Genomic DNA, 24101 nt, shown 5'->3' with positions numbered 1-24101 from the left:
AAGGCATTTGAGGGGCTGCAGGTGTCTCTGCATACAGTATGGGAGGAAATACTGACTTTTCCATAGTGACCACTGTCCATTTCCATCCTCAGTGTGCTTTCCACAGCAAAGTACTTGTTTTATACGACAGCTCCTTCAGCTCCTTCAGTTTACTCTGTCTCAACTCTGAGTTCTTCAGTACTTGTGAGATGCATGTCGCAGCAGCACTCAGTGGTATTACCTATAGTTTATAGGTTCAGCACTTGTTAATCAAACCTTGTCCACATCCTCTCTACAAAGAAAAGGAAAAGGAAATGGACATGGAGTTTTGTTCTTCCTTTGAGAGTGTCTCCACCTCACTGTAATTGTCAAGCTAACAACTGTCAGTCACCAGTGAGCTGCATCACTTTTATTAGCCCTTTTAATAGAGCTGTACCTGCTTCATTTTTTTGGCTGCCTCTGTGCTCATGCAAGAATTGGTGGATGTGGTGCACACCAAATGCTTCCAGCCAACCTTACAGGATTTTATCAGTGCTGGGTACGAACCCCAAAACCTGAAGCAGGAGGTGAGCAAATTGTCTATCAATTGAAACAGTAAAGGGCACTAATGCACATATGAGGGTTTGGTAGCAACCCAGCAAAGAATACAAGATGTGTTTCCCTAACAATATAAGGAATAAAGCATGCTCCACTTTTTAAAAGAACTTCAGGTCTAGTATGAAGTCTGTCTGTTTTCTGCATTCTGTCTTCCAAGACTACCGAACAGAAGTGCACATCTTTCTCATTCTTTCCACTGACCAGTGGAAAAGAAGTGCATAGGACTTCTACAGCAGAAACCCCCAAGGTCAGCAGTTCTCTATCTCGCATCCAGCCTAAAGCAAAATGCTTATCTGTGCAGAAGCCATAGATCCAAGCAGTTTCAATCTCACCGCCTTGAACTGTGAGGGCACACCAACTTTTTAAACATGGATTTTCCCATAATCGCACGTAACATGTACATTGGAGGAAATCAAAGCAAAGTAAACTGCTGTTGAACTAAAACATCATGCATAAACAATTCTCTCCCCAAGGGAAGGGAGTAGGAAAACAGTTTAACCTGGATGTCCATAGATACCTCGGCGATCCTGGGGTTAATAAAACATAATAGTGAAATACAAAGGCTCAGGTACCTACTGCCAGTAGCTAGAGCTTCATTACTTTCATGTAGCAACATTGATTTAAATGTCTGAAGTTCTGGGCTCTAGCTTTCAACGAAGTTGAAGAACTGGGAGGTTCTACAGAGAAAAGTTTGAAAGCAGAGTGATACAATCAAGAGCAGCTGGGCCAAAGGAGCTCAGTATGCACATGCCCTCAGACGGAGCACAGCATTCTCTAAGGCAAATACCAGATAAAGCACATGAGAAAAAAACTGCTAGCTCAGCGTTTTTGTCAATAGAGAAGTACCTTCCCCCCTCACTGTGGTTACCGCTGTGTTCAGAAAATAACTCCTCGGCCCATCCCCCTCCTCTGACTGTACCACTACCTCCAGCTGACTGGGGTGACTGACAAACTGCATAACAAGATATCTGAAGTCATGATAGTAAAAATGCTTCACTATTATGCACAATAAACGGTTTCCACTTGGGATTAGTTAATAGAGAAATATTTTGGGTACTTTTTGCTCAGGGGGTTTCATTTGCTTGCAGAGTTGTTCAGAAAAAGCTCCCTGAACTTTGAACCGTATCTGCAAAGTGAGATAAACAAGAGCCATATAAATACCACAGCCCTCTTCCCCACGCTGTTTCCTTCTGCAGCAGAGCCAGGCAGAGCTGCCAAGAAGGGGGAGGAGGAAAGGGTAAGTGTGCTGGGTTTGCTGTGAAAGAGCTTCATGACTTAAGATCTGGCAGAGTGTTTGCTTGTTTCTTTGGCTGAAAAGGCTGACTGTGGAAATTTCCATTGGAAACTAAGTTGAAAGTTGAAATATGAAGAGAAGTATAAGGCATGCCATGGCTCTCCTGCAGCTCACAGGGCGGACAGCTGTTGCTGGGTACTACATGCCAGTGCTGCAGAAGGCTGCTGGAAAGGCAAGGAAGGATATCAAAATGTCACGAGAGTCTCATGTGTTCATAATGGATATAAAGGCAGGCTGCTTTCCCGATTTGTGGAAAGAATGGAAAAAGGCTGTGTTGGTATACACTGGATCACAGTTTAGTCTTCAAAGTACTTTACCTAGAACGTCGGGAAAGAACTGTCAGGGACAGCTGGATTTCACAAATGCAGCAACAAATCACTCTTGTTTCAAAAGGTCAATTATTATTAATCTTTTAGGCTATGACAAGATGGATGGAACATGTATTATTTATCAGAATTTATTGTTTTGAAACCGTTCTGTGGTCACTGTCAGACTTTGATGTAAGTGGTGAAACTGTACAATTCCACAGCCTAGGACATGTTAGGGAGCAGCTTTATAATTTTTTATGTTTATAATTTTAAGTATTTCTTGATAATGTGTGCTTAAGCCAAAATTGAGATGTTAGTGGAAAAAAATGAAAAGGTAATTATAAAATTTCTTATGTGCTTTGATTGTCATAAACGTTAACTGAACTAAGTATGCGTATGAGATTGTATAAGATCTGAGGAGTCCTGAAATTCAGTTTTCATTTCTGGTTTTTGCAAAATTGTTTCTGGTGCCTAACTTCTTCATAGCTTTTTCTCAATGGAATCTAGATACTCCAGACTGACTTGTAAAATTTTTGAAGTATTTTCTGTTATTTTCTGCTATGTTCTGTAGTACTTGCTGTGTACTGAAATCCGCTGTTGCTGCGTATACTTTTAAGACAGTGGAATTACTCTGTAACTGGAGTGAACTGGTTCAGATTCTTCCTGACATAAACTGGCTTACCACAATATATTTCAAAAAACAAGAAACAAGGCCACTTTAAAATCGCTGAAGTGTTAAAAATGGTCAAAAAGAAATTACAAAGGGAAAGATTAGTAGCACTAAAAAAAATTCCAGTTATTCTGAATGTTTACTTTGTAGCTGTTCAAACACAGTAACAAAAAAACCACAAAAACCTTCAAGCAACACAAAGAAAAAACACCTACCTCTATTATAGAGGAACTCTACTGAAAAACCAAAGAAACTGAGCAGTAAACAAAGAGCTCAGATTTATTCTTAGAGGAGTTTGTTTGTTTCTTTTTTTGTTTCTTTTGGTTTTTCTCTTTTTTATTTATTTTACTGAATGGAGGCAATATGCTGCTGTGTTTTCTTATGAGAATTTCAGATTCTGAACTTTGTTTAGGCATTGGCCTTACATTATTTATTTTCTGTCTTCTCAGGTAAAGCCCAGCCATGTGGGCAGGTCTGGGGGTAGTTCTGGCCCTCTGTCTCCTCCCAGGAGGAGGGACAGAGACCCAGAACTGCCAGGAGCCCCCAGAATGGCGTATTGGGGAGGAGGACCCGATGTGGAGCTCCCGAGGCTCGGTGACAGTGGTGGCTCTCCTCCAGGCTAGCTGATTGTTGTGCCTGCGGCAGGCTTCCAGGTAAGCGTGGATCTCGTCCTGATTTGTGTTATCCAGCTGAGAATGCTACCTGTGCCCTGCCACAGATGCTCTCCATGAAATCTAGCTGCCCAAGTGCCACCATCACAGCTGGCATGTGTGACCCAGTGGCTTGGCTCACTATCAGCAGAAGGGCTCTGTGCCAGTGGGTAAGATTCTTTATCTCTTAACCTACTCCCGACTGGCAGATTGTCTTCTCCAAATTAGGTTTACAACATAATAAATGGTATGACCAATTTGACATTAATGAAAGCAAAACCACAGGAACACCTGACAGAAACAGCAACAGATGATTAGTGTCGTAAAAAATGGTGAAGCCAAGAAATATCACAATTCTTTAACATGGTTAGATTCACCTGAAATAGAGAGATCAGTGATCACTGATTTCTTATGTAAGACCTGTAGGTCCTGTCAAATAATGTCGTGTCAAAAAATTTATGAAGCATTCAAGGAAGGTTAGGTTTTCATCCAAGACCTGGGACATTGGTGCTCTATTTTCTAGAACTTACTCCTTGCAAATAATAAGCTATCATGACAATAACAGTAATAATAAAAAAATAATTTCAAGCTGAGCCAAACAGGAATTGCATAAAGTTTTTATCTTTGATTCATTTCGGATTTGTGAAATTATTTTGGCTTAAAAATTCATAGTACCAGTTTCAGATTTGGATTTTAGTCACAGTGAGTACACCTTAGTTTGCCCCTCTAGGCTGCACAACTTACATATTGTAACAGGCTTTGCAAGTTTATTAAGAATTTGATTTAAAAACAGTGGTAAATCTGTGGCTCCGTCGAAGTTAAAAGTGGGCTTTGTGTTTGGCTTTCAAGGTAATTTGGTTTGGTTCTTAATTTTAGAAAAAAATTAAAGAATCTTCCACATTCTAGACTATTTCCCATAACTGAAAAATAAAAGATTTCTAGAGCAATTCCATGGGAAAAATATGAAAGGGAAGAAACTCCACATCATGCATCTGTAATAAAAGCAAGATGGAGCATATTAACTTTTGTGTCAAATCTCATGATTCTGTAATGATTTATGGTCTTGCTTCTTTACATTCCCACTAGTTTGGAGGACCTGCGAGTAAAGTTAGAGAATGAAGGATTGGTCAACATCTCGTATGTGATTGTCAACCATCAGGGAGCTCAATCCCGGAGGGAATTTCACCTACTAAAAGAACGTGTTTCAGACTACATTACTGTCTACCAGCAAGATGAGCAGCAAGAGGATGTCTGGACTACTTTAAATGGAAACAAGGATGACTTTCTCATCTATGACAGGTGTGTGCTTACAGACAAACATGGGAAAATATTTGCATATATTTTGTGTTATGATTTGCAAATCTCTGTATTATTACATTGATCTGAAAGTAACAAAAACATCATGCTCAGCTTCTAAGTTGAACTATATAAAGTGCTAGCATTTACTGGAAAAATGAAGCTACAAAAGCAAAATCTGCTTTTGCATAAGTAATTTTGGAATAATATTTTTTTCTTTATAATTACTGTGGATGTAGATGAACAAAAGTGAGTGTAAAATCTGGTAACACATTCATGGTTTTGTAGTGTTTTTATTTTCAGATAACTTCATTACATCCATGCATATCAAAGTAGAATCTTTTATGTCATGGAAACTTTTTGATGAGAGTTGTTGAAAATGTCATGTAGACATAAGAAAAATTAGTTTTTAGGTAAAACTTAAAACTTCAGAAGAAAATTGCTTTTTGATATAGGTTTCTGTCACAAGTGTATTTTGGTAGCAGCAGTAGGAACTGTAGTTGAAATCCCAATTTTTCCATTTTGATATGATGGCAGTTACTTGAAAAATCCTACTCTTGAAACATGTCTATCCTTGTTACTTTATATTAGTGTAATGAACATTCCAAGTTCATACTAAGCCATACAAAAGCTTAATACAGAGTTAGAAAGTTATTATTTTTCTGTAATGTGATGAATTTAAGCAAATTAGCTACATTAGGTTTGTGGGATGAAACTAGCAGTGGAATGAACGATCTTGAATGTTGCAGCAGCAGATATGCCCAAGTAATGAAGGCTGATGTCATACAACAGACAAACAGAACAGTGCTTTATTTCATCTGGGAGGGGGCCCAGACACCTTGCACAGAGCATTTGAAAGGTTGACCAGTTCTGTGTTGTTGACACACAGGGTATGTGTACATTATGAATTGGGTAAGCACTAGCCTGGCTGTGATCCATGAACAGGAGTCTGTGTTCTTACTGTGCCTTAGCCACGAAAGCTTTGCTTGCTGCTGGTCCTAAATGTGCAGTCCACATGTGGGGAGCTAAGGCCAGGGACTGTGTGTTGACAGTGAACAAGCTGCCCGTGTGTACAGGTTCTGCATTTTCTCCAGCTCCTTTGAGCAGATCAGTTGTGTAGTCAAGTGCATATCAGAACCCTCAAGTGCAGACATGGGGCCAGCAGGCCCCATAACAATCCCCCCATTCACAATAAATCAGTAATGCAGGTGCACCGCGGTGCCCATCTCAGTCACAATACCTGTCAGGTTGCATAAAAAACACATGGTAAGAATGCAGCAACCACTCTGCAAAGACCCCTTCTCATTATCCCAATGGGTCTGTAACGAGTGCACTCTCTCAGTCTCAAGTGCCACTAAAGGACAGGCTTCTGGCAGTGCAGCTACCACATCAGCCAATCGTGCTTCTCATCCTGGCCAGTGCAGGTGAGCAGGCAAGAATTTGTAAGGATTTTCCTGTGAACTGGAACAGAAACACTCCCTGTGGAACTGTACAGTTTGCATGGTTTGATTTAAGTAAAGTGAGATACCGTAAGAGAGATTTGGTTGTAGGCATTTGTAACCACAGGGTTCTTTCTCTCCTTAGATGCGGCCGTCTCGTGTATCATCTGGGTATGCCCTACTCCTTCCTGCATTTTCAGTATGTGGAAGAATCCATTAAGATTGCATACTGTGAAAACAAGTGTGGAAACTGCTCTTACATGGTATTTTCTTGTCTCATTCTGTGTATAATAGAAAAGTGGATTTGATTGGTACTTAAAAATTATGTCAGTGTGATTAATCCAAAAATATATGACTTCAAATTTACACATTTCATGCATCTTGGCAGATAGCTTTTAAACATTTTTCTAAGCAAATTAGATTTGATTTCTAATAGACTGATTGATTATATGAATTCCTGTCCTTGATAGAAATGCAAGTAATTGTCAGAAATGTAAATGAAATCTTGGAGAATAATTCTGTTTGTAGAGCTGTAGAGGTAGTGAGCAATTAACTACTCTAATTTTGTGGGATGGGTAAGTACGTATTTTTTTTAAAACCCAGGAATCAAACTCAAGCTGGCTTGCATTACTATTCATTATAGTTTGCATCTAAACACAGTCTATAGGAGTTATTTTAAAAAAGTGATAATACAAGGTGGCAAATTATGAAAGAAGGGTAGCTTTCTTTAATGAATCATTCAAGACCAGAAATACTTTGAAGGATTGTCAAGAAATGTACATACTTCATGGAAGTTCAACAAAATAATAATTTTTGATCCCATTGTGCAGCATTCTGGCTAAATGTAGACCACAGACAGGTCAGATGTAGGATCTAGGATAAGAATACTTATTATTATCAATTACTGGAATGATAATTGCTAAAAAGCCCTGTCTAGTTGACAGTGGTGTGACAGCACAAGGCTATTTTTGATATGTTCATATGTTCAGCAAAATAGCACAAATAACTTAAAAGTGCCTTTTATGCTCTGCAAAAATGTCAGTTAATACTTTACCTCTAGTTTAATTGAATACAGTGCCCTGTACTTAATGCAAGCATCTCTTTTGCAGGAGCCTGATACTGATGGTGTTTGTGAAAACATCACTAAAAAAGCAGTTGAAGAGCTGTCAGAGATAGAATCCAAGCCGACAGACCAGCATTCCCATCGCAACCCACACAGACATGGACACCACCACCGCCGCCACCACCACCATCACCATCAGAAGGGCAGTCGTGATCCCAAACACGAGAACCACCAGGCTGCTGCTGAAACTGAGAGACATCATCCTCCCAGCGGCTGGCGCCACAGGCTCTTTGGCCGCCACAGACACGATCAGATAGGTAGTCAGGAGCACGTAGACACTGCCCCTCCAGGAGAAATTGTGGAAATTCCACAAGATAAAAAACTACGAAAGAAAGGGAAAACCATCTGCAAAAACCAGTTAACTTGAAATTGGCAGACAGGATCAGACTCTACCTCTAGTAGCTGATCCTGTCATTGTCGACACCTTCTGTTTGAAGAGCTAGGGAATTCTGTCACCTGACAGTGTCGTGGAGCACTACCAAATTCTTGCAGGTGACACGGGCAGCTGGCAGCAGAGGACGTCACTGAGTCTTGACAGTGCCGTCTGCTCTCTGCTGCCTGACATTCATCACCAGCAGGAGCAAGTGAAACTAGTGACACCTGACAGTGACAGGAAAAGGCAAGGAACTGATCCTGAAAAACAAACTAAGCACCTTCCAGAAACAAGGGAGTCACACTAACTCAGTTAATGTAGAGCAGAGCAGAAAAATGAACAGATTATGTGTTTTTGTTGCCCCAAATTCAAGATTATGCTGACAGGTATGGGTATATTGCACAGAAGTGTATTTTAGAGCAGTGCTCTTAGAATGATTGAATATCTGTCAAATTCCATCAGTGAAAAGTGTCATGATTTAAAGGAATTTGGTTGACCCCTAGTTTGTTTTTAAGTTCCACTGGGAAGGTGTCTGCATTCTTGGTTAATTTGTCTTTCCTGTTTCTCTTCTAACATGTTTCTGCTTGCATTTGTGAGGACAGGAGCATAAACTATGACCTAGGGGCTCCTGTCTGATGTTTTGCAATCAAGAACAGAAGATAACCAAGACAGATATTTTAATCATTTTTTATTAAGAAGACAATAGATGTGAAAGTTGAGTTTGTTTTTTTTTTTTCTAACCTGGGGATACAAATCGTGTACAAGCAAAACTTACTCCTAAGCAATGTGACAGAATAATTCCATATTAAAAATGTAATATACAGACAGTAACTGCTTTATTTTTAAGTAACAGATTGATATACTTCACTTTGACAAAGCTTTCTTAACAAAGCTAAGAGCTTTGTTGCTCTTAGATGCAGTAAGAGGGTCCATTAATAAATACTGCTACAGCACGTAAAATCCTACTAAATCAATTAGATCATCCTGAAGTGAGAAGTAGTGTCAACAACTGAGAGTCAGAATCAAAAAGAGGGTGGGATGAAACAAGTTTAATCTTGGTGTAATGTTGATCTTTGTTTATAACAGTGCTGAATTGGATAAGTCTGTATCAATTAGCAATCTGCATCAATTAACATAATATACTACTTAAACCTGTATAACTTCTCTGTCTATAGCCTAGCATTCCTAATGTTTGATTAACTGAATGGAAGTAAATCCAGTTGTTTGAAGAATTCCTGGATGAAGAAGAGAATATTCATGAAAAGAAAACTGCTATGAAAGCATACACCATAATTAATGATGGTTTAATAGGGAAATTACTACTCCTACAAAACCTGAATCTTTTTATTGTGAATGCTGATTAGCAAGAGAGTAGCTTTGAATGTACACAGAATGCATGCCTTTGGAATGTTTGACAAGAGTGTTTTCAATAAAACATACTTTCTTCATATCTTGTTTTTATTTTGAGATGCAGAATTTGAAACACTGAAATACTTTAAGTAATTTACTCAGAATCTCCTCCGTTTGAAGGGCAGGTCTTGGCCTTTATTAAGACGTTGCTCCAAGTCTCTTATCGTGTTTCGGAGAATTTCAATTTCCTTGTTTTTCTCTTCCTGGAGATGCTGCAGCTTCTGTAAAAGTGCAGGCAAAGGCTTCATTCTTAAACATCACATAAAATTATGTAACAATACATTTTACTACTGCAAGTAAGATATATTCTAATAAGAATATTTTCCTTGGTATTTTGTATCACAAAATTACAAAAAGTATTTCCCCAGAATCCTGGTTTTCTGCCATCTCAAAGTCTTAAGCCTAAAAAAAAAAAAAAAAAAACCAAACAAAAAAAACCCCCAAAAACATACGCAGAATATTATATCAGTGTCAGTGATGTAGTGATGTCAGTTCTAGTTTAATTTTCCAGGTTAACAATTCTGTAGTAACACCTCACATGTTGCTTTTTATTGTTGCTTGCCTGCAGTAGTATCAGTATGTCAAGAGCCATGACAGTTGGAGTTCATCTTAAAAGCCTTTTCCATCTTAAATTATTCTATGATTCTATGAATTGAATTGTGTAGAGGTGGGAGGGGTGTGTGGGAGAGAACACATGGAGAGAAACCCCAGAGAACTCCTGCTTCAAACACCCTGAAACAGTATCTGTGTGCTACACACTATGAAAGCACCTACCCTTCGATAGATACTTTGTGGTAAGACTGAAGCCTCTGAAAAGGACTTGGTGGTTTTATCCTGAGCTCTTGCCAATTTAGCATTGAACTGAAAGAATCAGGCAAAGACAAAACAGTGATAATGAATGGGGGTTGGAAAAAGATGTATTGAATATATCAAGTGTAATTTTCACTTTTTATTGGTTGCATTTTTTTACCTGAGGGCAGTAGCAGTAAGCCTTTCTACTAAGTCTAGGAAAACAAGGCTACTTATGTTTATTTTAAAAAGAATGCAGTTACAAGCTGTATTTCTTAAAAAATAAAAAAAAGCCCCAAAATTTTGCAAAAGTACTACAAATATGATTAACTAAAACCATGTAGATAAAAAAGATGCTTCTAAAAAAAGAATAAAATTGAAGGCTTCTCAGCCACATATCTACAGGAAGAGAAAATACAGAAGATACTAAAATCCTTCAGAACCATCATTCTTCTCTTATGTTCCAAGGATAAGTCAGCCTGAACACTTCCATATCTTATTTCTGTTTTGATGTGTGAAAGGTTTGAAGTATTTCCTTAATTCCTTCTGCAATGAGAGTGTTTTAAAACATGAGCAATTAAATACATGCTGAATGCTCTGTCTTAAATCTCTGCAGGATTAGAAATTTTTATTGGAATTTTATTTAAAAATATATATATTCTCACCATTCAGAAATTTTAAAAAAAGTTAAGCAGAAAACATTGATGAATTTTTTAATAGCTCAAGATCGAAAACTGTTTCTAAGTAACTTAATTTGCAACAAGAAGACAGCAACCTTCAGTCTCCCTATACAGTAGGTGGAACTTGACTCCTGAGCAGGAGCCAGTTACCATTGTGGAAGGGAGCACCTGCCACTGATCCTCATAAAGACAATAAATAATTAAGTTTTCTAGATTCCATCGTATTACTTTGTTAAGTACTAATTAATATTTTTCACTACAAAGTCTCTTTGAAATTTACCCAATGTTCATCTTTAAGTCAGCTTTGTAATGCATACCTCTATCTGCAGTTTAATTATTTCATTCTGCTTCTCTTCATTTTGAATTTTCAACTGTCTAGTTAGCTCTAATATTTCCAGTTCTTTTTTTTCTCTCTCTTCTCTATACTCCATTTCTTTTACTTCAACTAACAACACAGTAACACCAAAATTATGATTATAATAGATGAAATTATATAGATGAAAAATTAACATCATTTTCCAAATATTAAAACTTTCTTGAACATCAGGCCAACATTTCACTGGAAAACAATTCAAGCAAAAACCGTACTGAAACTATATCCAAACCACACTGTCCTTTTAAAAAGACACCAGTAAGATGGTGTCTTTTTAAAAAAGGCACATAATTTACAAAAACTTTCCTTGTTTTCACATATATGGATGACAAAAAAATCCTACTTTTTAAGGTTATATCTCTAATGGAGCAAATGAACATAGAAATCAGTTTTTTCCTCATTGAAGTGTTACTTATTTGTGAAAATAATGTTCTGCTCTCCTGAACACAGATAGAAGATTTGAACAGCAACGTAGCTTACAGTTCAAAGCAAGGTTCCAGTTGATACTTAACTGAAAATTTCATTCCTTCTGATTTTTATGCCCACATTCCCAGCATTTGTTCTAACTACCTGGGAATTTCTGCTCATCCTGTGTTGCTGTACTATTGCTTCATTACCACTCTCTGCTGCCTTCAGCAAAGATAAATTTCCGTTAAACACCGCCCACTTCTAGTGTTCATGTGTTTCCACTAAGAAGTGGAACTCGTATTTATCCTAGACAAAACGTAGCATCTACAGGTGACATTGCTAAAGCATTCAGTCTTCAGAGAACTTACATTTTTTCCTTGTATCACAATTCAACTGTGTTATTTCTAATTTGTGGTCTTCCTCTTTGTTTTTAATTTCTGTCATGAGTTTCTCAATTTGATCTTTGTACTCCTGTAAATGTAAAATGTTTTATAAAGATCTTGCAGTTTCTGTGCTCTTAGCCTTTTGCAAAGCACAACCATCATGTAAAAATATACAGTACTCTATAATTCATTATCCTCAATCTTGCAAATTTAAATGCCCACTTACTTCTTACACAGTCTGGCTGAAGTCCACAGATGAAAAAATAATGCAGATTTCATTGTATTACAACTATCTGCTAATGTAAAATTAGAAACTGTACTTCTTAGGAGAACAGGCAAATGGAGAGGTAATAGTCCTTTCCTGAGAACAGGATCTGACACAATGATGCAGTTAGTTAAGGGACTACAGTTTCACCTTTGTGGATTTTTGACTCAAGGATTGCATGATTCAAGTGTGAATTTTGTTAGTATTGCTTATACAAAGGATTCCACAACTTCATGCTGGCAGCAGTAGACACATCAGTGATACCAGCAGCAGTAATGCTGCTGGCACTGATGTTCAAAGTTTGAAGATGCCAGTTATAAATTTACTCCAATAACTACTCCAGAATTTTCAAGGAATTGTCTGTAGCTGCCACTGTCGAGGTGCTGACTCCAAAGCTCTCGTTGCAGCCCTCTGACAAGATGGCCACTCACCAGAGCAATGCCTGGCGGCGCTCACCGAGGCAGTCACTGACTGGGGATCAGTACATGGGGACATAGTCAGGCGCCTTCAGACTGACACTAGGAAGTCCCACTGTGCTCACACATGTATAATGAGTGGAATAATAATTTATCACATCCTTCAGAAGACATTACTCAGTTTTTACTCAAAGAGTCAAAATAATAGCTCTACTGGTACTAATATTTAACTAATAGCACAAACACAGGCAAAGGAATCATCAGTGAGATTCCTGATCCTAAATAGAAAACAGATCTGCACTCTCCACACAGAGAACTATGAAAACAGAGAACTATGACTAGTGCTGCTGGTTTTACCTCCTTTGCAAAAATGAGTGCCATAGATACAAAGTACAGAGATCATATAAGGAATTTATTATGAGGTACAGATAAGAAATAGAGACCTATTATCTTTGTAGTATTTATTCTTGAATAAACAGGACAAAATTCAGACCACTCCTGTATCTCTGGCAGCACAACCAGACATCTTCAGTGTGAAAACCCTATTTCCACATGAAAAATTATTTTAGTGCAAGGGATTAGAATAATGAAGGTAAAGTTGAATTTAAAGCTAAACACAGCTAAAAAAAACCCAAGTGCATCTTAGATTGAGCCCAAGTTCTCAGCACCAATGAGTTTTAACCTCCTAGTTCTTCTAACACCTTCTCACATGGATACTGTCATGAGAACAACCCTTCTCTTTTTACACATGAAAAACATTAACAGAAGAGCACCAATAAGAGTATCAATATCAAATCCTAAACAAAAAGACATACAGCATAATAGAGATGTAGTATTATTCCTTTACCTAAAGAATGATAATTTGTGACATACCTCTTCACAAGTCTTTAATTTATCTTCCAAGATGTGAATGGTTCCCTTCAGTCTATCATTTTCATCTACATAAACAAAAACTATATGATACACTAAAAAGTACATTTTGATAATTTTTTTAGCATGAAAGAGGAATAAGGAAATTACTTGCATTTTTTGACTTGGCTGAACTTTGAGAAATTTTTTTGACAGTATAATCATCATTACAGAACTACATACTGTCTGTTTCCATTTTTTAACAAGAAAAATCATAGTTTAATTTTAATCATAATATTTACCTGGTATTACTACTTAAACTTTCTTTAGTCTTCTGATAAATTATGCATTCAAGAAAATCTAGATGCAAAGTTCTTCGACTCAGAAAATAAAAGACTATTATAATAGCTACAACAGTTTCAAATTGGAAGATGCAAGTTCTTAAGCACCTGTTTCCCAAAAACCAGAAAACAGTATGCAAACACAGAATTTAAAGAAAATAGGGGTTTTTTTTATTATTAATATCAGTTGGAGTATTAAAAACATCAATATACTTAAAATGTTAGAGATTCATTAATATACACGCAAATATGCCTTGAATGCATATAATTTATAATAATTAATTATAAAATTAACTTCATGGTGTATTGCTGAGCTTCAGTATAAAGATATAGCAAATATTTATATTTTTTTCAAGTAAAAATTAGTACTTGTATAAATTAGTTTCAAGTATATGTAGATAACAGCAATAACATTTAATAACATTATAAACTAAGGATTAAGGCACTCTGGTTTAACAAAGTGATAAAAAATGTGCATACACACTTGAATAGTCTACAATCCAACAGCTGAATGATACTTTCTCACCTTTTGTAAAATTGCCTGTGTTATGCAACAATGAATTGAAAGCCCAGCTATTGACTAAAATAACCTCCTGGAGGCAGTTACTAAGTAAACTATGGCAATAATGGCAATAGACATTTATTACTGCACAAGATTGATTTTAGATAATTTTTTTTGTTTCTTTTTGCCTGTCAGTAAATTTCTGTGTCTGAAATAAATCAGTAAATATAAATGAAAAAATTAAATGCCTGCTTATTCGAAATTACAGTACAGCACCTATATAAAATAGCATTTTTTGCCTTTACCTTTCACGTTACACTGGTTTTCAATGGTTTGTGTTAGACCCTTTATCACATTCTGTAGAGCACTGCATTCTGAAAGAAATGAAAGATCCAGCATTTTTAACAGTGTCTTCACAAATTTACATTTTGTTTACAAAATTTTATCAAATATTTTATGATAATTTTGGTTAAATATTACTCTAAGTCTTTTTACTGACTGTAGAAATTACTCAGATTATTATTAGGTGGTTACTGCTTAATTTTAGCTTTTAGTTTGATGCTTGATTAAAATCAATTTTATGAAGCAATACAAACAATTTCATAAAAGTATTATATGTTTGTTTCTAGTCAGAAATCAAATATATTTTTGTTTTCTGGGCAGTACTAGAAATTTTCCATATCAGCCTTCCAGCAATTTGATATATTTAATGAAACCGAGACTTACTTTTCTGACAGTATTTCTTTGCCAATTTTCTTTTTAACAAGACCAAAAGAATCCACTTATTGCGATCTCTCACCCCTTTTTACCCCTTTCTTGATGCATGTAACATTCATCTTATAGCTCAACATAAGCTTTGAGAGATTCAGAATATGTGCTATGCCTCCATTATCTCATTTTATACAACAGAATAAATGAAAATAAATAAAAATACATGCAAGCTTTTATCAGTTTACATACATAAGTTGTATTTCATAATTTTATTTTTAAAACTGTGTTTTTAATATTCAAACACCATGTGTACTTCCTGTAATATAGGATTAATTCATTAATATGACTTTTATCCCTTATGTTCATTGTAAGTTTGTCAGTAGAGTCACAAAACTGTCAAAGACTGAGAACAGTGGAGGCTCTACAACTGAGGTTGTTTACTTTTAAAACTTCTCTTTCTCTTTCCTGAGTACCACTGCATTTCTTAAATGGCTTTTAATTTCCACAACACATAAAAGTTTGCTAAATAACAGTTACTCATCTCATCAAACTAAAGCCTTTTTGAAAACTGTCTATCATATCACTAAAGATTACATTACAAATAATGGAGTGAGGAAGATGAACTAAGATCCCAGCTAACAGGTTCAGTTTTCTGCTCAGTCTTTTTGACAGTCAGCCTGATCTTCCATCAAGTCTGCTTTTCATGCAGCCGAGTGCGTTAGCCAGATACCTTTTCCCGTTCCGTGCTTCCAAAAACAACAGCAGAGGGAGCACGAGCAGCACAGAAACATTGCCTGCCCGTCAGTTCCTGTGCCAGATCAAAAGCAACTGTGGAAAAATCCTATTCAAAGTCGGAATGACGGGATCAGCATGCCCGTACCTACTAGTTCTACTACAAATTTCCTCCGATTTGAAAATGTATGGAAAATAACTCAGATGCTTGTAATTCATGTACAATTTGGAAAGACATCTGAGTCAACACCAGAGCACCAGCTAGTCTTTAAAAAGAATCACAACTGTTAAAGTGTAAGCCACTCTTTCGTACAGTCCCAAGACTGTACTTAAAGTTGCGACTGGAAAAAAATTCCTGGGAACCCACAAGTTTTGCTTGCCTACATTAAGGAAAAGAAGCAGAATTTTTCTTAAAGTTTGCAGCCTTGTGGATCACTGTCACAGCATCTGCTATGGATCCTGTGTAGCTCATTCCCTGTAAGGTATAGTACCTACATGCAGAAAGACAACAGCATAAGTGTTCATCTGCATTTATAATTGATTATTTTATAAGGCAATTATATCAACCACTTTTTCCTTTAACACCATAGAAATGCTAAATAAACAAACACACAACCCTGAAGATGCTAAGTAGAACCTTCTTAAGTGTTTCACAGGCAAAAATGTGATTGCTTTGTTTTAGCAAACTACATTAGAATTTTATTTAGAACTGTAGCATCACAAGAATCTATTTAGCCACCACAGAAAAGGTTTAGGAGTAGAAAACAAAGATGTCAGACTTGTACCTGTCTAAAATGGATTTGCAATGATGTACACAAAACAAAAATTGGTTTTTTGAATCTCATCTTTGTTTAGCAAAGAACATACCAAGAGAAAATGAAGTTAATTTATGACCTTTCAGAGAGTGTATACACAGGCCAAGCTGCTTTTCTTTTTCCACCTTATCTTGGATATAAGTGTTTCACTGTCCTCTCCCTTGATTTTTAGAGGTTTTCTTTCTTTTTTTTTTTTTTTCATTTATTATAAAATTCCAATCTTCTTTTAGCTTAAACAGTTCTAGGAAAGACTTTTGACAAGGATGTCAAGGACATCCTCAGGTTCTCACTTGTTGGAGATGTCTTGGGGTGTGAAATACTATATTTGTTGTTGCTGTTGTTTCTTAAAACTTCTTGTTGTTGTTTCTTAAAACAAAGTGTTCTTCAGCCAGGATAACATTCCACTTCCTCATCCCACTACCACTAGTAGCCACAAATGCTTCAGGGTAGGTGGAACAACAGCCTATCCTTCCACAGCATCTTTCTTCCTGCTCCTCTGCTGTAAGCAACTTCTGTCACCTTTGGACCAACTCTTCGAAAGATACTTCAGGAGCTGTGGCTGAGCTGGGTTCTGGGAAACAGCTTGAGACATAAGGCTAGGAGAAATATTTTTTCCAAGCCATAATTGGCCATATCATTCTATAAAAGCCATTTTCATGACTACAGTCTGTTCAGATAACTATTGCCAGAGTAAAGACTGAAAGTATCAATGCTGCATTTGGTCCCTGGCACCTCTCCAGTGCTGCAGAGGACCCCTTTATAACCCCATAAATATTAAAGGTGATTTGGGGGTCTCTTTTCATCCCATAGTGCTTTGCCCTTTCAAAAGGTTTTATAAAGAATTTAACTATTAGATGCAAAAGTTTTAGTACTCTGACTCTGAATACCACATATTCAGAGTCTGAATACTGAATTATACTCTGAATACTCTGAATACCACATATGCTATGACCTCTTTTGAAGGGTCAGTGTGGAAGGTCAATTTAATAAAAGTGCAAAGACCATTTCTATCAATTGCAAAAAGAAAAAAGAAAGGTTTAGAAATGTTATAGACTTACTAATTTATAATCACTGCTTCAGCTTTTCACATCCTTTTGAAATACTCCTAATGTCACTACCACTATTCACAGGCTCTGCTCATCTCCAGTAACATGTTAACTGTTTACCTGAAGGTTCTGTGACAGTCTCTGCCCAGTTTATGTCAATTTTCTGTCCAAGCCATTTCTTTTGAAACTCTGCTTTATGAGCACCTAGTAATGAATACAGTTCAAAACTATAAACTTACAAGCATTTCATGCCCTGATATTTTAAGGTCTGCCTTATTGGTAAGCGCATTAATCTAATAGTTTACCTTACTGGTAAGTACAGAATCACAGAACCACAGACAGGGCCCTTACTAGGTGATCTGGCCCAACCTCTCTGCTCAGGCAGGGCCACCCCACAGCACAGGGCACAGGATTGCACCCAGATGGCTCTTGAATAGCTCCAGTGGGGGAGACTCCACAACCTTTCTGAGCTTAACCTAACAGAGCAGCCATGATAATTGTCTTAATTTCTAAATACATTCTATCCCTTTGGCCTCTTACTCGTATTTTACTTCATTATCATCAAACAGCTTTCAGAAGCACCTCTTGAATGTCTCACATTGTTCCAAGTTCCTGCTTTTCACTTGTTTTTGTCAATGTTATTAATATCTCTGCAATTACGCTTACTCATTGACCAGGATCCTTGTCTTACAGCAATTCTGCCTCCTGTCTATATCTGCACTATCCCTATTACTTCAATATTGTTGAGGTTTGTTTTTTCCTGACCATCCCTGTTGCTGAAACATTAGTTCATATTTCAGGCTGATTGCTCTGGCTTTTTTACTTGGACTTCTGCCACCCACACTTCTTTTTTTTCATCCGGTGTTTTGAAAGAAGCTCCAGAGGCTGTTCTTTTCAGTTATATCAGCGTAACTATCTCACCAAATAATTTCTCTCTTATCTCATGAAAGTGAGGCAATACTGTTTACAAAGCTCAGATCTCTTTTCTGACTTTGATCTGTTTTCAGTCCATTCCTCTTGTTGCAGTCATCCCAGCAGCTCTGGTTTCCAGAGTTGTCTCTTTCACTTTCTCTGCTACTTTTTCTATCATAGGTTCTATAGTAAGAATTATTTCTTCTTTTTGTCCACCTTTTCCTTTCCTTTTTTACAAACTGTTTTGTATAAACCCACTCCTTTCTGGTTTCATCAATAAAGAAGCCTCTTCTGTTTCTGAGTGACTGTCCTGCACTGTCTGACTTTTGTGCTTAATAGAGAAACAAGTGTTTCTGACTCAAACCAATGTTCCATCCAGCTCACGATGCCACTTCACAATATACACTACAAGATAATTCAGGAAAGATTAACAAAAGCTAGATAAAAGATATCATTAATACATCCTCTCAACTTCCTAAACACAGAATGAAGGGGACAATGAGAGATACTATCTTTGTTTTTAAAAAGTTTGTTGTTTTCCATTGTTTTTTTCCATTATTTTTTGATTAAGTATATTTCTGTTATGCACAGGCTTCTGTGGAACTGATTTAACTTTATTTTGTAATGCGTGGAAAAGTTCCTTCTTTTGTTAGCTTTAAATCAATATACATGTTTTATTTCCATTTGTTTTTTTATTACATTAGAAAATGAATATTCTATTCTGTAATCAGTGTCTCTGTGCCATTCAGAATTTTACAGCTATGATTCATATCAGCACTATTCTTTGTCTTGGCTGAAAAAATTCCCAACCAACCAAAGTCTTCCCTCAGATGTCCCAAAATTGAGATCAAACCTGTGAAAGTCACAGGTGCATTTTCCCCCATGCACCTTCTGGGTGTTTGGCTGGGCACAAGGCCATCTTAGAAAGAGTACAGATGGTGATGTTGAAAAAAAGGCTGGCAGCAGATTCAGAAATAGCCATCCCTTCTTCCCAAGGGAGCTGCTTGTAAACGGAGGCTTTTGCCCTTGGCCTATGCTGTAGTTGTGACAGCCACACACTTAGACACTGGTCATCACCTAAAGAGTGATTTCCTGACTTGATATCAGATCTGCCTCTTCACTTGGTACTAACTAGAGATCCTTGGGCCGAGTCTGGCCTTTGTTACCATTTCTGAACTGCATTCTGACTCAGCCTCCTGAGTCACTCTCATCCGTACATACTTGTTTGGTAATGTAGACTTTTGGCTGACCACGGCAGTCCTCTCTGGGCCAACCCTGCATGGGCACAGTGGGAGTGAACCTTGCATGGTTATGCCCCTACATCCATGGTGTTTGTTATAGGAGTAGTTTCTGATTCCTTGTACCTTTCTCCTTCCTGGCAATACCAAGCCTTGCCTCCTTCTCTGTTACCTGTGCTAGTTCTGCTGTTGTCTATTTTGAGATGTGTGGACCAGAACATGACATAAAAATCACAGACCTTACAGTCACAATGCTTATTTATCTTTTTCTTTCATCATCATACCTACACTGTATGTGTATTGCTTCTTTGTCTACTGATATTTTAAGAGAATACAAATATTTCAAGAGAACTGTTTAGAGGACACCAAGATCTCTTTCCTGAAAAGCAGCCAACTAACATCGACCATTGCTTATACAAAATGCCTCCCATTTGTACTGCTACTGGTCTCCATCTCCCCTGTCATCTTGTACTACGAGTTTTTGGTATATCTGAAGAGATTATCATCATAAGCAAACTTCACTCACTCAATAGCTCAATTTCAACACTTAGTTCCTGATTATGCCAAATTATCCAAGTCCCAGTGAAGACTGAAATAAAACCCAACTGGCAATCTCCCTCCTGTGTGAAACTAAGTTTATTCCTACCTTGCTTCCAAATTTTTAGCAGGCTGATTTCCCAGAGATGAAAGTCCTACAAAAGATGCCCCTTTCAGCTACTTTACAAACTACAGAAGAATAAGCAACCACAAATCTGTGCTAAGCATTAGATATTGTTTCTCATTTCAAATACTCATCTGAAAACAGTTCTAGAATAAAACTAATCTTAATTTTATAGTTTTCCCTGTAATTCCTCCTTTGTTTCACAACTCTTTAATTATGATCATTAATAATTATAATTAAATTATGTAGCCTTATCATTCCCACCTATAAATGGTAAATGACATTTTATTAGCATCCACTGAACAGTCTGAATCCTCATAAAATTAATATGAATATTAATATTTACTATGAGATGGATTTCATTACATTATTCAAGGTTAGGCATTACTGCTTTTCACACAGTATCTTAGATCCTTGCTATGTTATTTTTTATGGCTGAAAATAATGGAAACATCTCTCAGAACTTCTTGAATACCTGAAAAAATCATACCTCTCTAATAAAATAACTTACCCTCTTTTACTGATTCCTCCTTTGATTGGCTTAATGTTAGTAATCTGTTACATTTTTCCAGCTGATGAATCAGTAGGTTATTTGCATCATTAATTTCTGATATTTTCTAGAAAATTGGAGAAGGACTAATGTTAAATTAACATGTTTGAACTTTTGACTTTTAAGTGAATAAAAAATTTAACAATTCAACAATACTGCAGACCAAGCCTGTAATATTTTCCCATTCAGTATATTTCTTTATAGTGAAGAATGATACTAGACTTGAGATCCTTTGCTGTTCCAAGTACCCTGCAGAACTAAGAATGCTGACTTACATCATGAGTTATAAATTATTTTCCTCTCAGTCTTGTAGTCCAGAGTCTGGATCAATCCACTTCAAGGTTCTTTCTACTGCTTTGCATATGAGGCTGTCAACACTTTTGCAGAGCAACAACTTGAACAGTATGTGGGAATAGGAACTGGTATACAAGTTATGCTAAACTGGTATAATAAGAAATGCTAAATTTATTTCAGGTGCTCCTTTTATACTACCTCTAGTATGGATTTGCAGACCAGGAAATCAGCAGAAAGCTGATCAACATCAGTCTAAAAAGAAACACAGTACTGATTTTCCTCAGAGGGTCAATTTTTTAAGAAATTATATACACATAAGAGAAAGGAAGCTCAATGCATATGAAATGTAGGAATTCGTGCTCCTGATAAGGCAATGACATTTTTCTAGAACAAGGAACAACTTCTGAAAGGATACCCCAGCACTAGACCACCTGGTCTAGTGAGAGGTGTCCCTTCCTACAGCAGTGGGGGGATTGGCACTAGGTGGTCTGTAAGGTCCCTTCCAGCCCACACGATTCTGTGATTCTGTGAAAGCAGTGTAACGCAGTTTATCTTCAACACCATCTTCCACAGTCTTCCTGAGAAAGCCAATTTGGCCTCTGGATGATTAAAAGTGTAGCACAGAAACAAAGGCTTGTCAGATTTCACTCAGAATCCACTCCTGTGTCTCCAGGATACAGTCAATACAAACACCTTTCCAATTGAAGTTAGTATTGCAAGGCATAACACTAAGCTGATACAACTTAAAGAGCTGATACAGCTTAATATTTTCAAAAATATTTTGAAAATATCACACAACAATTATAGATGGCAGTCTCAACATTTTTTACGTTCTTCACTTACCTTTTCTATCTCTGAGAAGTCGTATAAAAGTTTATCAAGGTTCACTACACTGGTTTTCTTCATAGTTTCTTCATCACTGTGATTCATTTATTTCTGGACCGTATAATCAAATGATCACTAGATATATGTAAAAAATAGATCTATAAATTAATATATTTATCATTCACACCACATAAATTCTTAGGCAAAAATGTAAGAAGAACAAAGAAGATTGTTTTTAAAATTCAAACTATTTTTGCATTGAAGCTAAACTTCAGCCTATTTAAGATCTTGCATTTCTGGGAAATACAGTGAATGTCAGAAAGCCCAAACAATACCTGCCAAACTGATATATTGTGGTTGAATTTGGAAAGTTTGCTGTATTTAAAAAGTTAACCTGGATTCACTTCCATAGACAGAATAATGCACCAGGCACATATTAATTCAGCATCTTTTACCTGTGTAGATGTTCTAATACTTGGCTACTCAGGTTTAAAGGTACTCACATACTTTCTTATAAACAACAAGTGTTAAATCAGTGCAACACACAAACCTTGCTACTGAATAAAAAGACAGTATTTTGAAAGGCATACATAGTTTCAGATTTTAACATAACCCCTATTTTTATAAATTCTACTTACAAAATCTTCAACATACATTTGCAAGATGGATCTGAAATACACAACATGAATGCTTCTAAAAATATTCAAACTATTTCTCAACATCAGGCTCCATGAGACAAAAATTCCAGTACCTGCTAGTAAACCATGTGGTCCAAACAAAATTACCACTTCTATGTGGAAATGTGTGAACAGCCTTTTTACAAATAATAAAAAAAATTGCAATCAGGGAGATGAACCACAAGTTAAAATATGTTCACTACCCAGAAACTGGATGAGTTTCCAGACAGAAATAGTTGCAGTACAGTTAGGCAGAAATAGGTAAATGCACAACACTAAGCAGAAACCAAAATTACATAACTGAGTAATTTTCTCAGTCATTCAATATTTACAAGCTTTTGTGTGTATGTAACTTCTTGAACAAAGCAGTAAGATACTGGTTCTGTGTGTTTAATATTTTTTCCTTGTGCCCACTCCTTCCTCAGTGAGACTAAAACTAATTCATAAGCCAAAGCTCAGTTTTTTAAATTAACAGTTTTAAATTAACAGAATATAGTAAACTTTGAAAAAGTAATGCTTCTTAGTTAAATTAATGTTTTTTTAAAAAATTAATTAGTATTCTTAATAACTTGGAACTTACTACCATGCAATGATTTGTCAAATTGCGGTTTTAAATATGTATTCAGGACTCAAATTTTTAAAACAATTAACCATTAATATTAAACAGAATATTAATATTCTGTTAGTTGATAATCTAAATGTACACTATGAATGTTGATCCTTTGACTTTTCCAATCCTTATCATGGGCAGTATCTTATATTTGTCAATCATCATTTTTTCGTTATACTTTTAAAACTGTGTTCCACTCTCCACATTTAGACAGAGGATAGAATTCAGGGAGCTGCTGTGTTGAGCTGTTTTGTTTCTGTGTTTCCTTATTCTATGGCATCACTTGTTTTCTCGGAAGACAGGATGTGCTCAGCAGTTGGCAACAGTACCACTGGGTACAAAACTCCTGCTGAACTGGAACAGCAAATTAAAAATGATGTTATATTATTAATGTTGTATTTTTTTTCCAGCAGGAAAACTCATCACTGTTATTTTTGTGCATATTACTATTACACATTATGTCTTCAAAAGGCATTTTTTGTTAAACCTCCCACTCCTGTTCTGAACGATATTTATGTCACTGGGGAAAAATTAAAGATTTAAATCATGGGTTTGACTGCTGCAAAAGTGACACCTTCTTTTAATGTCTCTTTGACCCCTTGCCATTCATGCTTTCCCAGCATCACTTTTGAAACTATTGTAGGTGATGGTCCCGTTTTGAAAGTTAAATTTTTGATTTTTTGCTGCACATGGCAGTGAAACATATATATAGGGAGAGAGAGAGTGAGAGATAGACAGAGAGATATTAACTGAATGTAGGAATTATTCAGTAGCAGGCACGTCAGTGCCTCCCGTGCTGCGCCGATCGCCGCCTACGCCGCTGCCCTCAGGCACCTGAGGGGAGCGCGGGAAACCCCGCCCCGCCCGCGGAGCGTACCACCACCG

The 24101-nt window shown here is 36.7% G+C and overlaps 2 protein-coding genes across 2 annotated transcripts; one reads left to right on the top strand and one right to left on the bottom strand.

The window, feature by feature from the left end:
* The first annotated feature begins 1558 nt into the window (after window positions 1-1558).
* Window positions 1559-9177, top strand: LOC121365265 (selenoprotein P). Its single transcript, XM_041489309.1, has 5 exons — window positions 1559-1813; window positions 3298-3501; window positions 4585-4797; window positions 6379-6496; window positions 7343-9177. The coding sequence occupies exons 2-5, from the start codon at window positions 3311-3313 to the stop codon at window positions 8003-8005; spliced, it is 1185 nt and encodes a 394-aa protein (XP_041345243.1). The 5' UTR covers window positions 1559-1813; window positions 3298-3310; the 3' UTR covers window positions 8006-9177.
* A 32-nt stretch (window positions 9178-9209) lies between these two features.
* Window positions 9210-22034, bottom strand: CCDC152 (coiled-coil domain containing 152). Its single transcript, XM_041489311.1, has 8 exons — window positions 21948-22034; window positions 20772-20877; window positions 14451-14519; window positions 13327-13391; window positions 11758-11860; window positions 10926-11053; window positions 9914-10000; window positions 9210-9360 (listed from the first exon to the last, which is right to left on the bottom strand). Exons 1-8 carry the CDS (start codon window positions 22032-22034, stop codon window positions 9238-9240), a joined length of 768 nt encoding a protein of 255 aa, XP_041345245.1. The 3' UTR covers window positions 9210-9237.
* Window positions 22035-24101: the final 2067 nt, after the last annotated feature.

Source organism: Pyrgilauda ruficollis, unplaced genomic scaffold (genome assembly GCF_017590135.1).
Source record: "Pyrgilauda ruficollis isolate IOZ18807 unplaced genomic scaffold, ASM1759013v1 scaffold92, whole genome shotgun sequence".
NCBI classification, from domain to species: domain Eukaryota; kingdom Metazoa; phylum Chordata; class Aves; order Passeriformes; family Passeridae; genus Pyrgilauda; species Pyrgilauda ruficollis.
Note: the sequence above shows the minus strand (reverse complement) of the source record. Positions and strands in the feature narration are given on the sequence as shown.

What these genes read in the sequence shown, in the direction of transcription:
- CCDC152 (XM_041489311.1), bottom strand. Translation starts at nt 22,034, where the DNA reads ATGAATCACAGTGATGAAGAAACTATGAAGAAAACCAGTGTAGTGAAC. An exon ending in ACTTCTCAGAGATAGAAAAG is followed by an intron (nt 20,878 to 21,947) that starts GTAAGTGAAGAA and finishes CCAATTTTCTAG; the next exon opens with AAAATATCAGAAATTAATGA. An exon ending in GGAGGAATCAGTAAAAGAGG is followed by an intron (nt 14,520 to 20,771) that starts GTAAGTTATTTT and finishes CATTTCTTTCAG; the next exon opens with AATGCAGTGCTCTACAGAAT.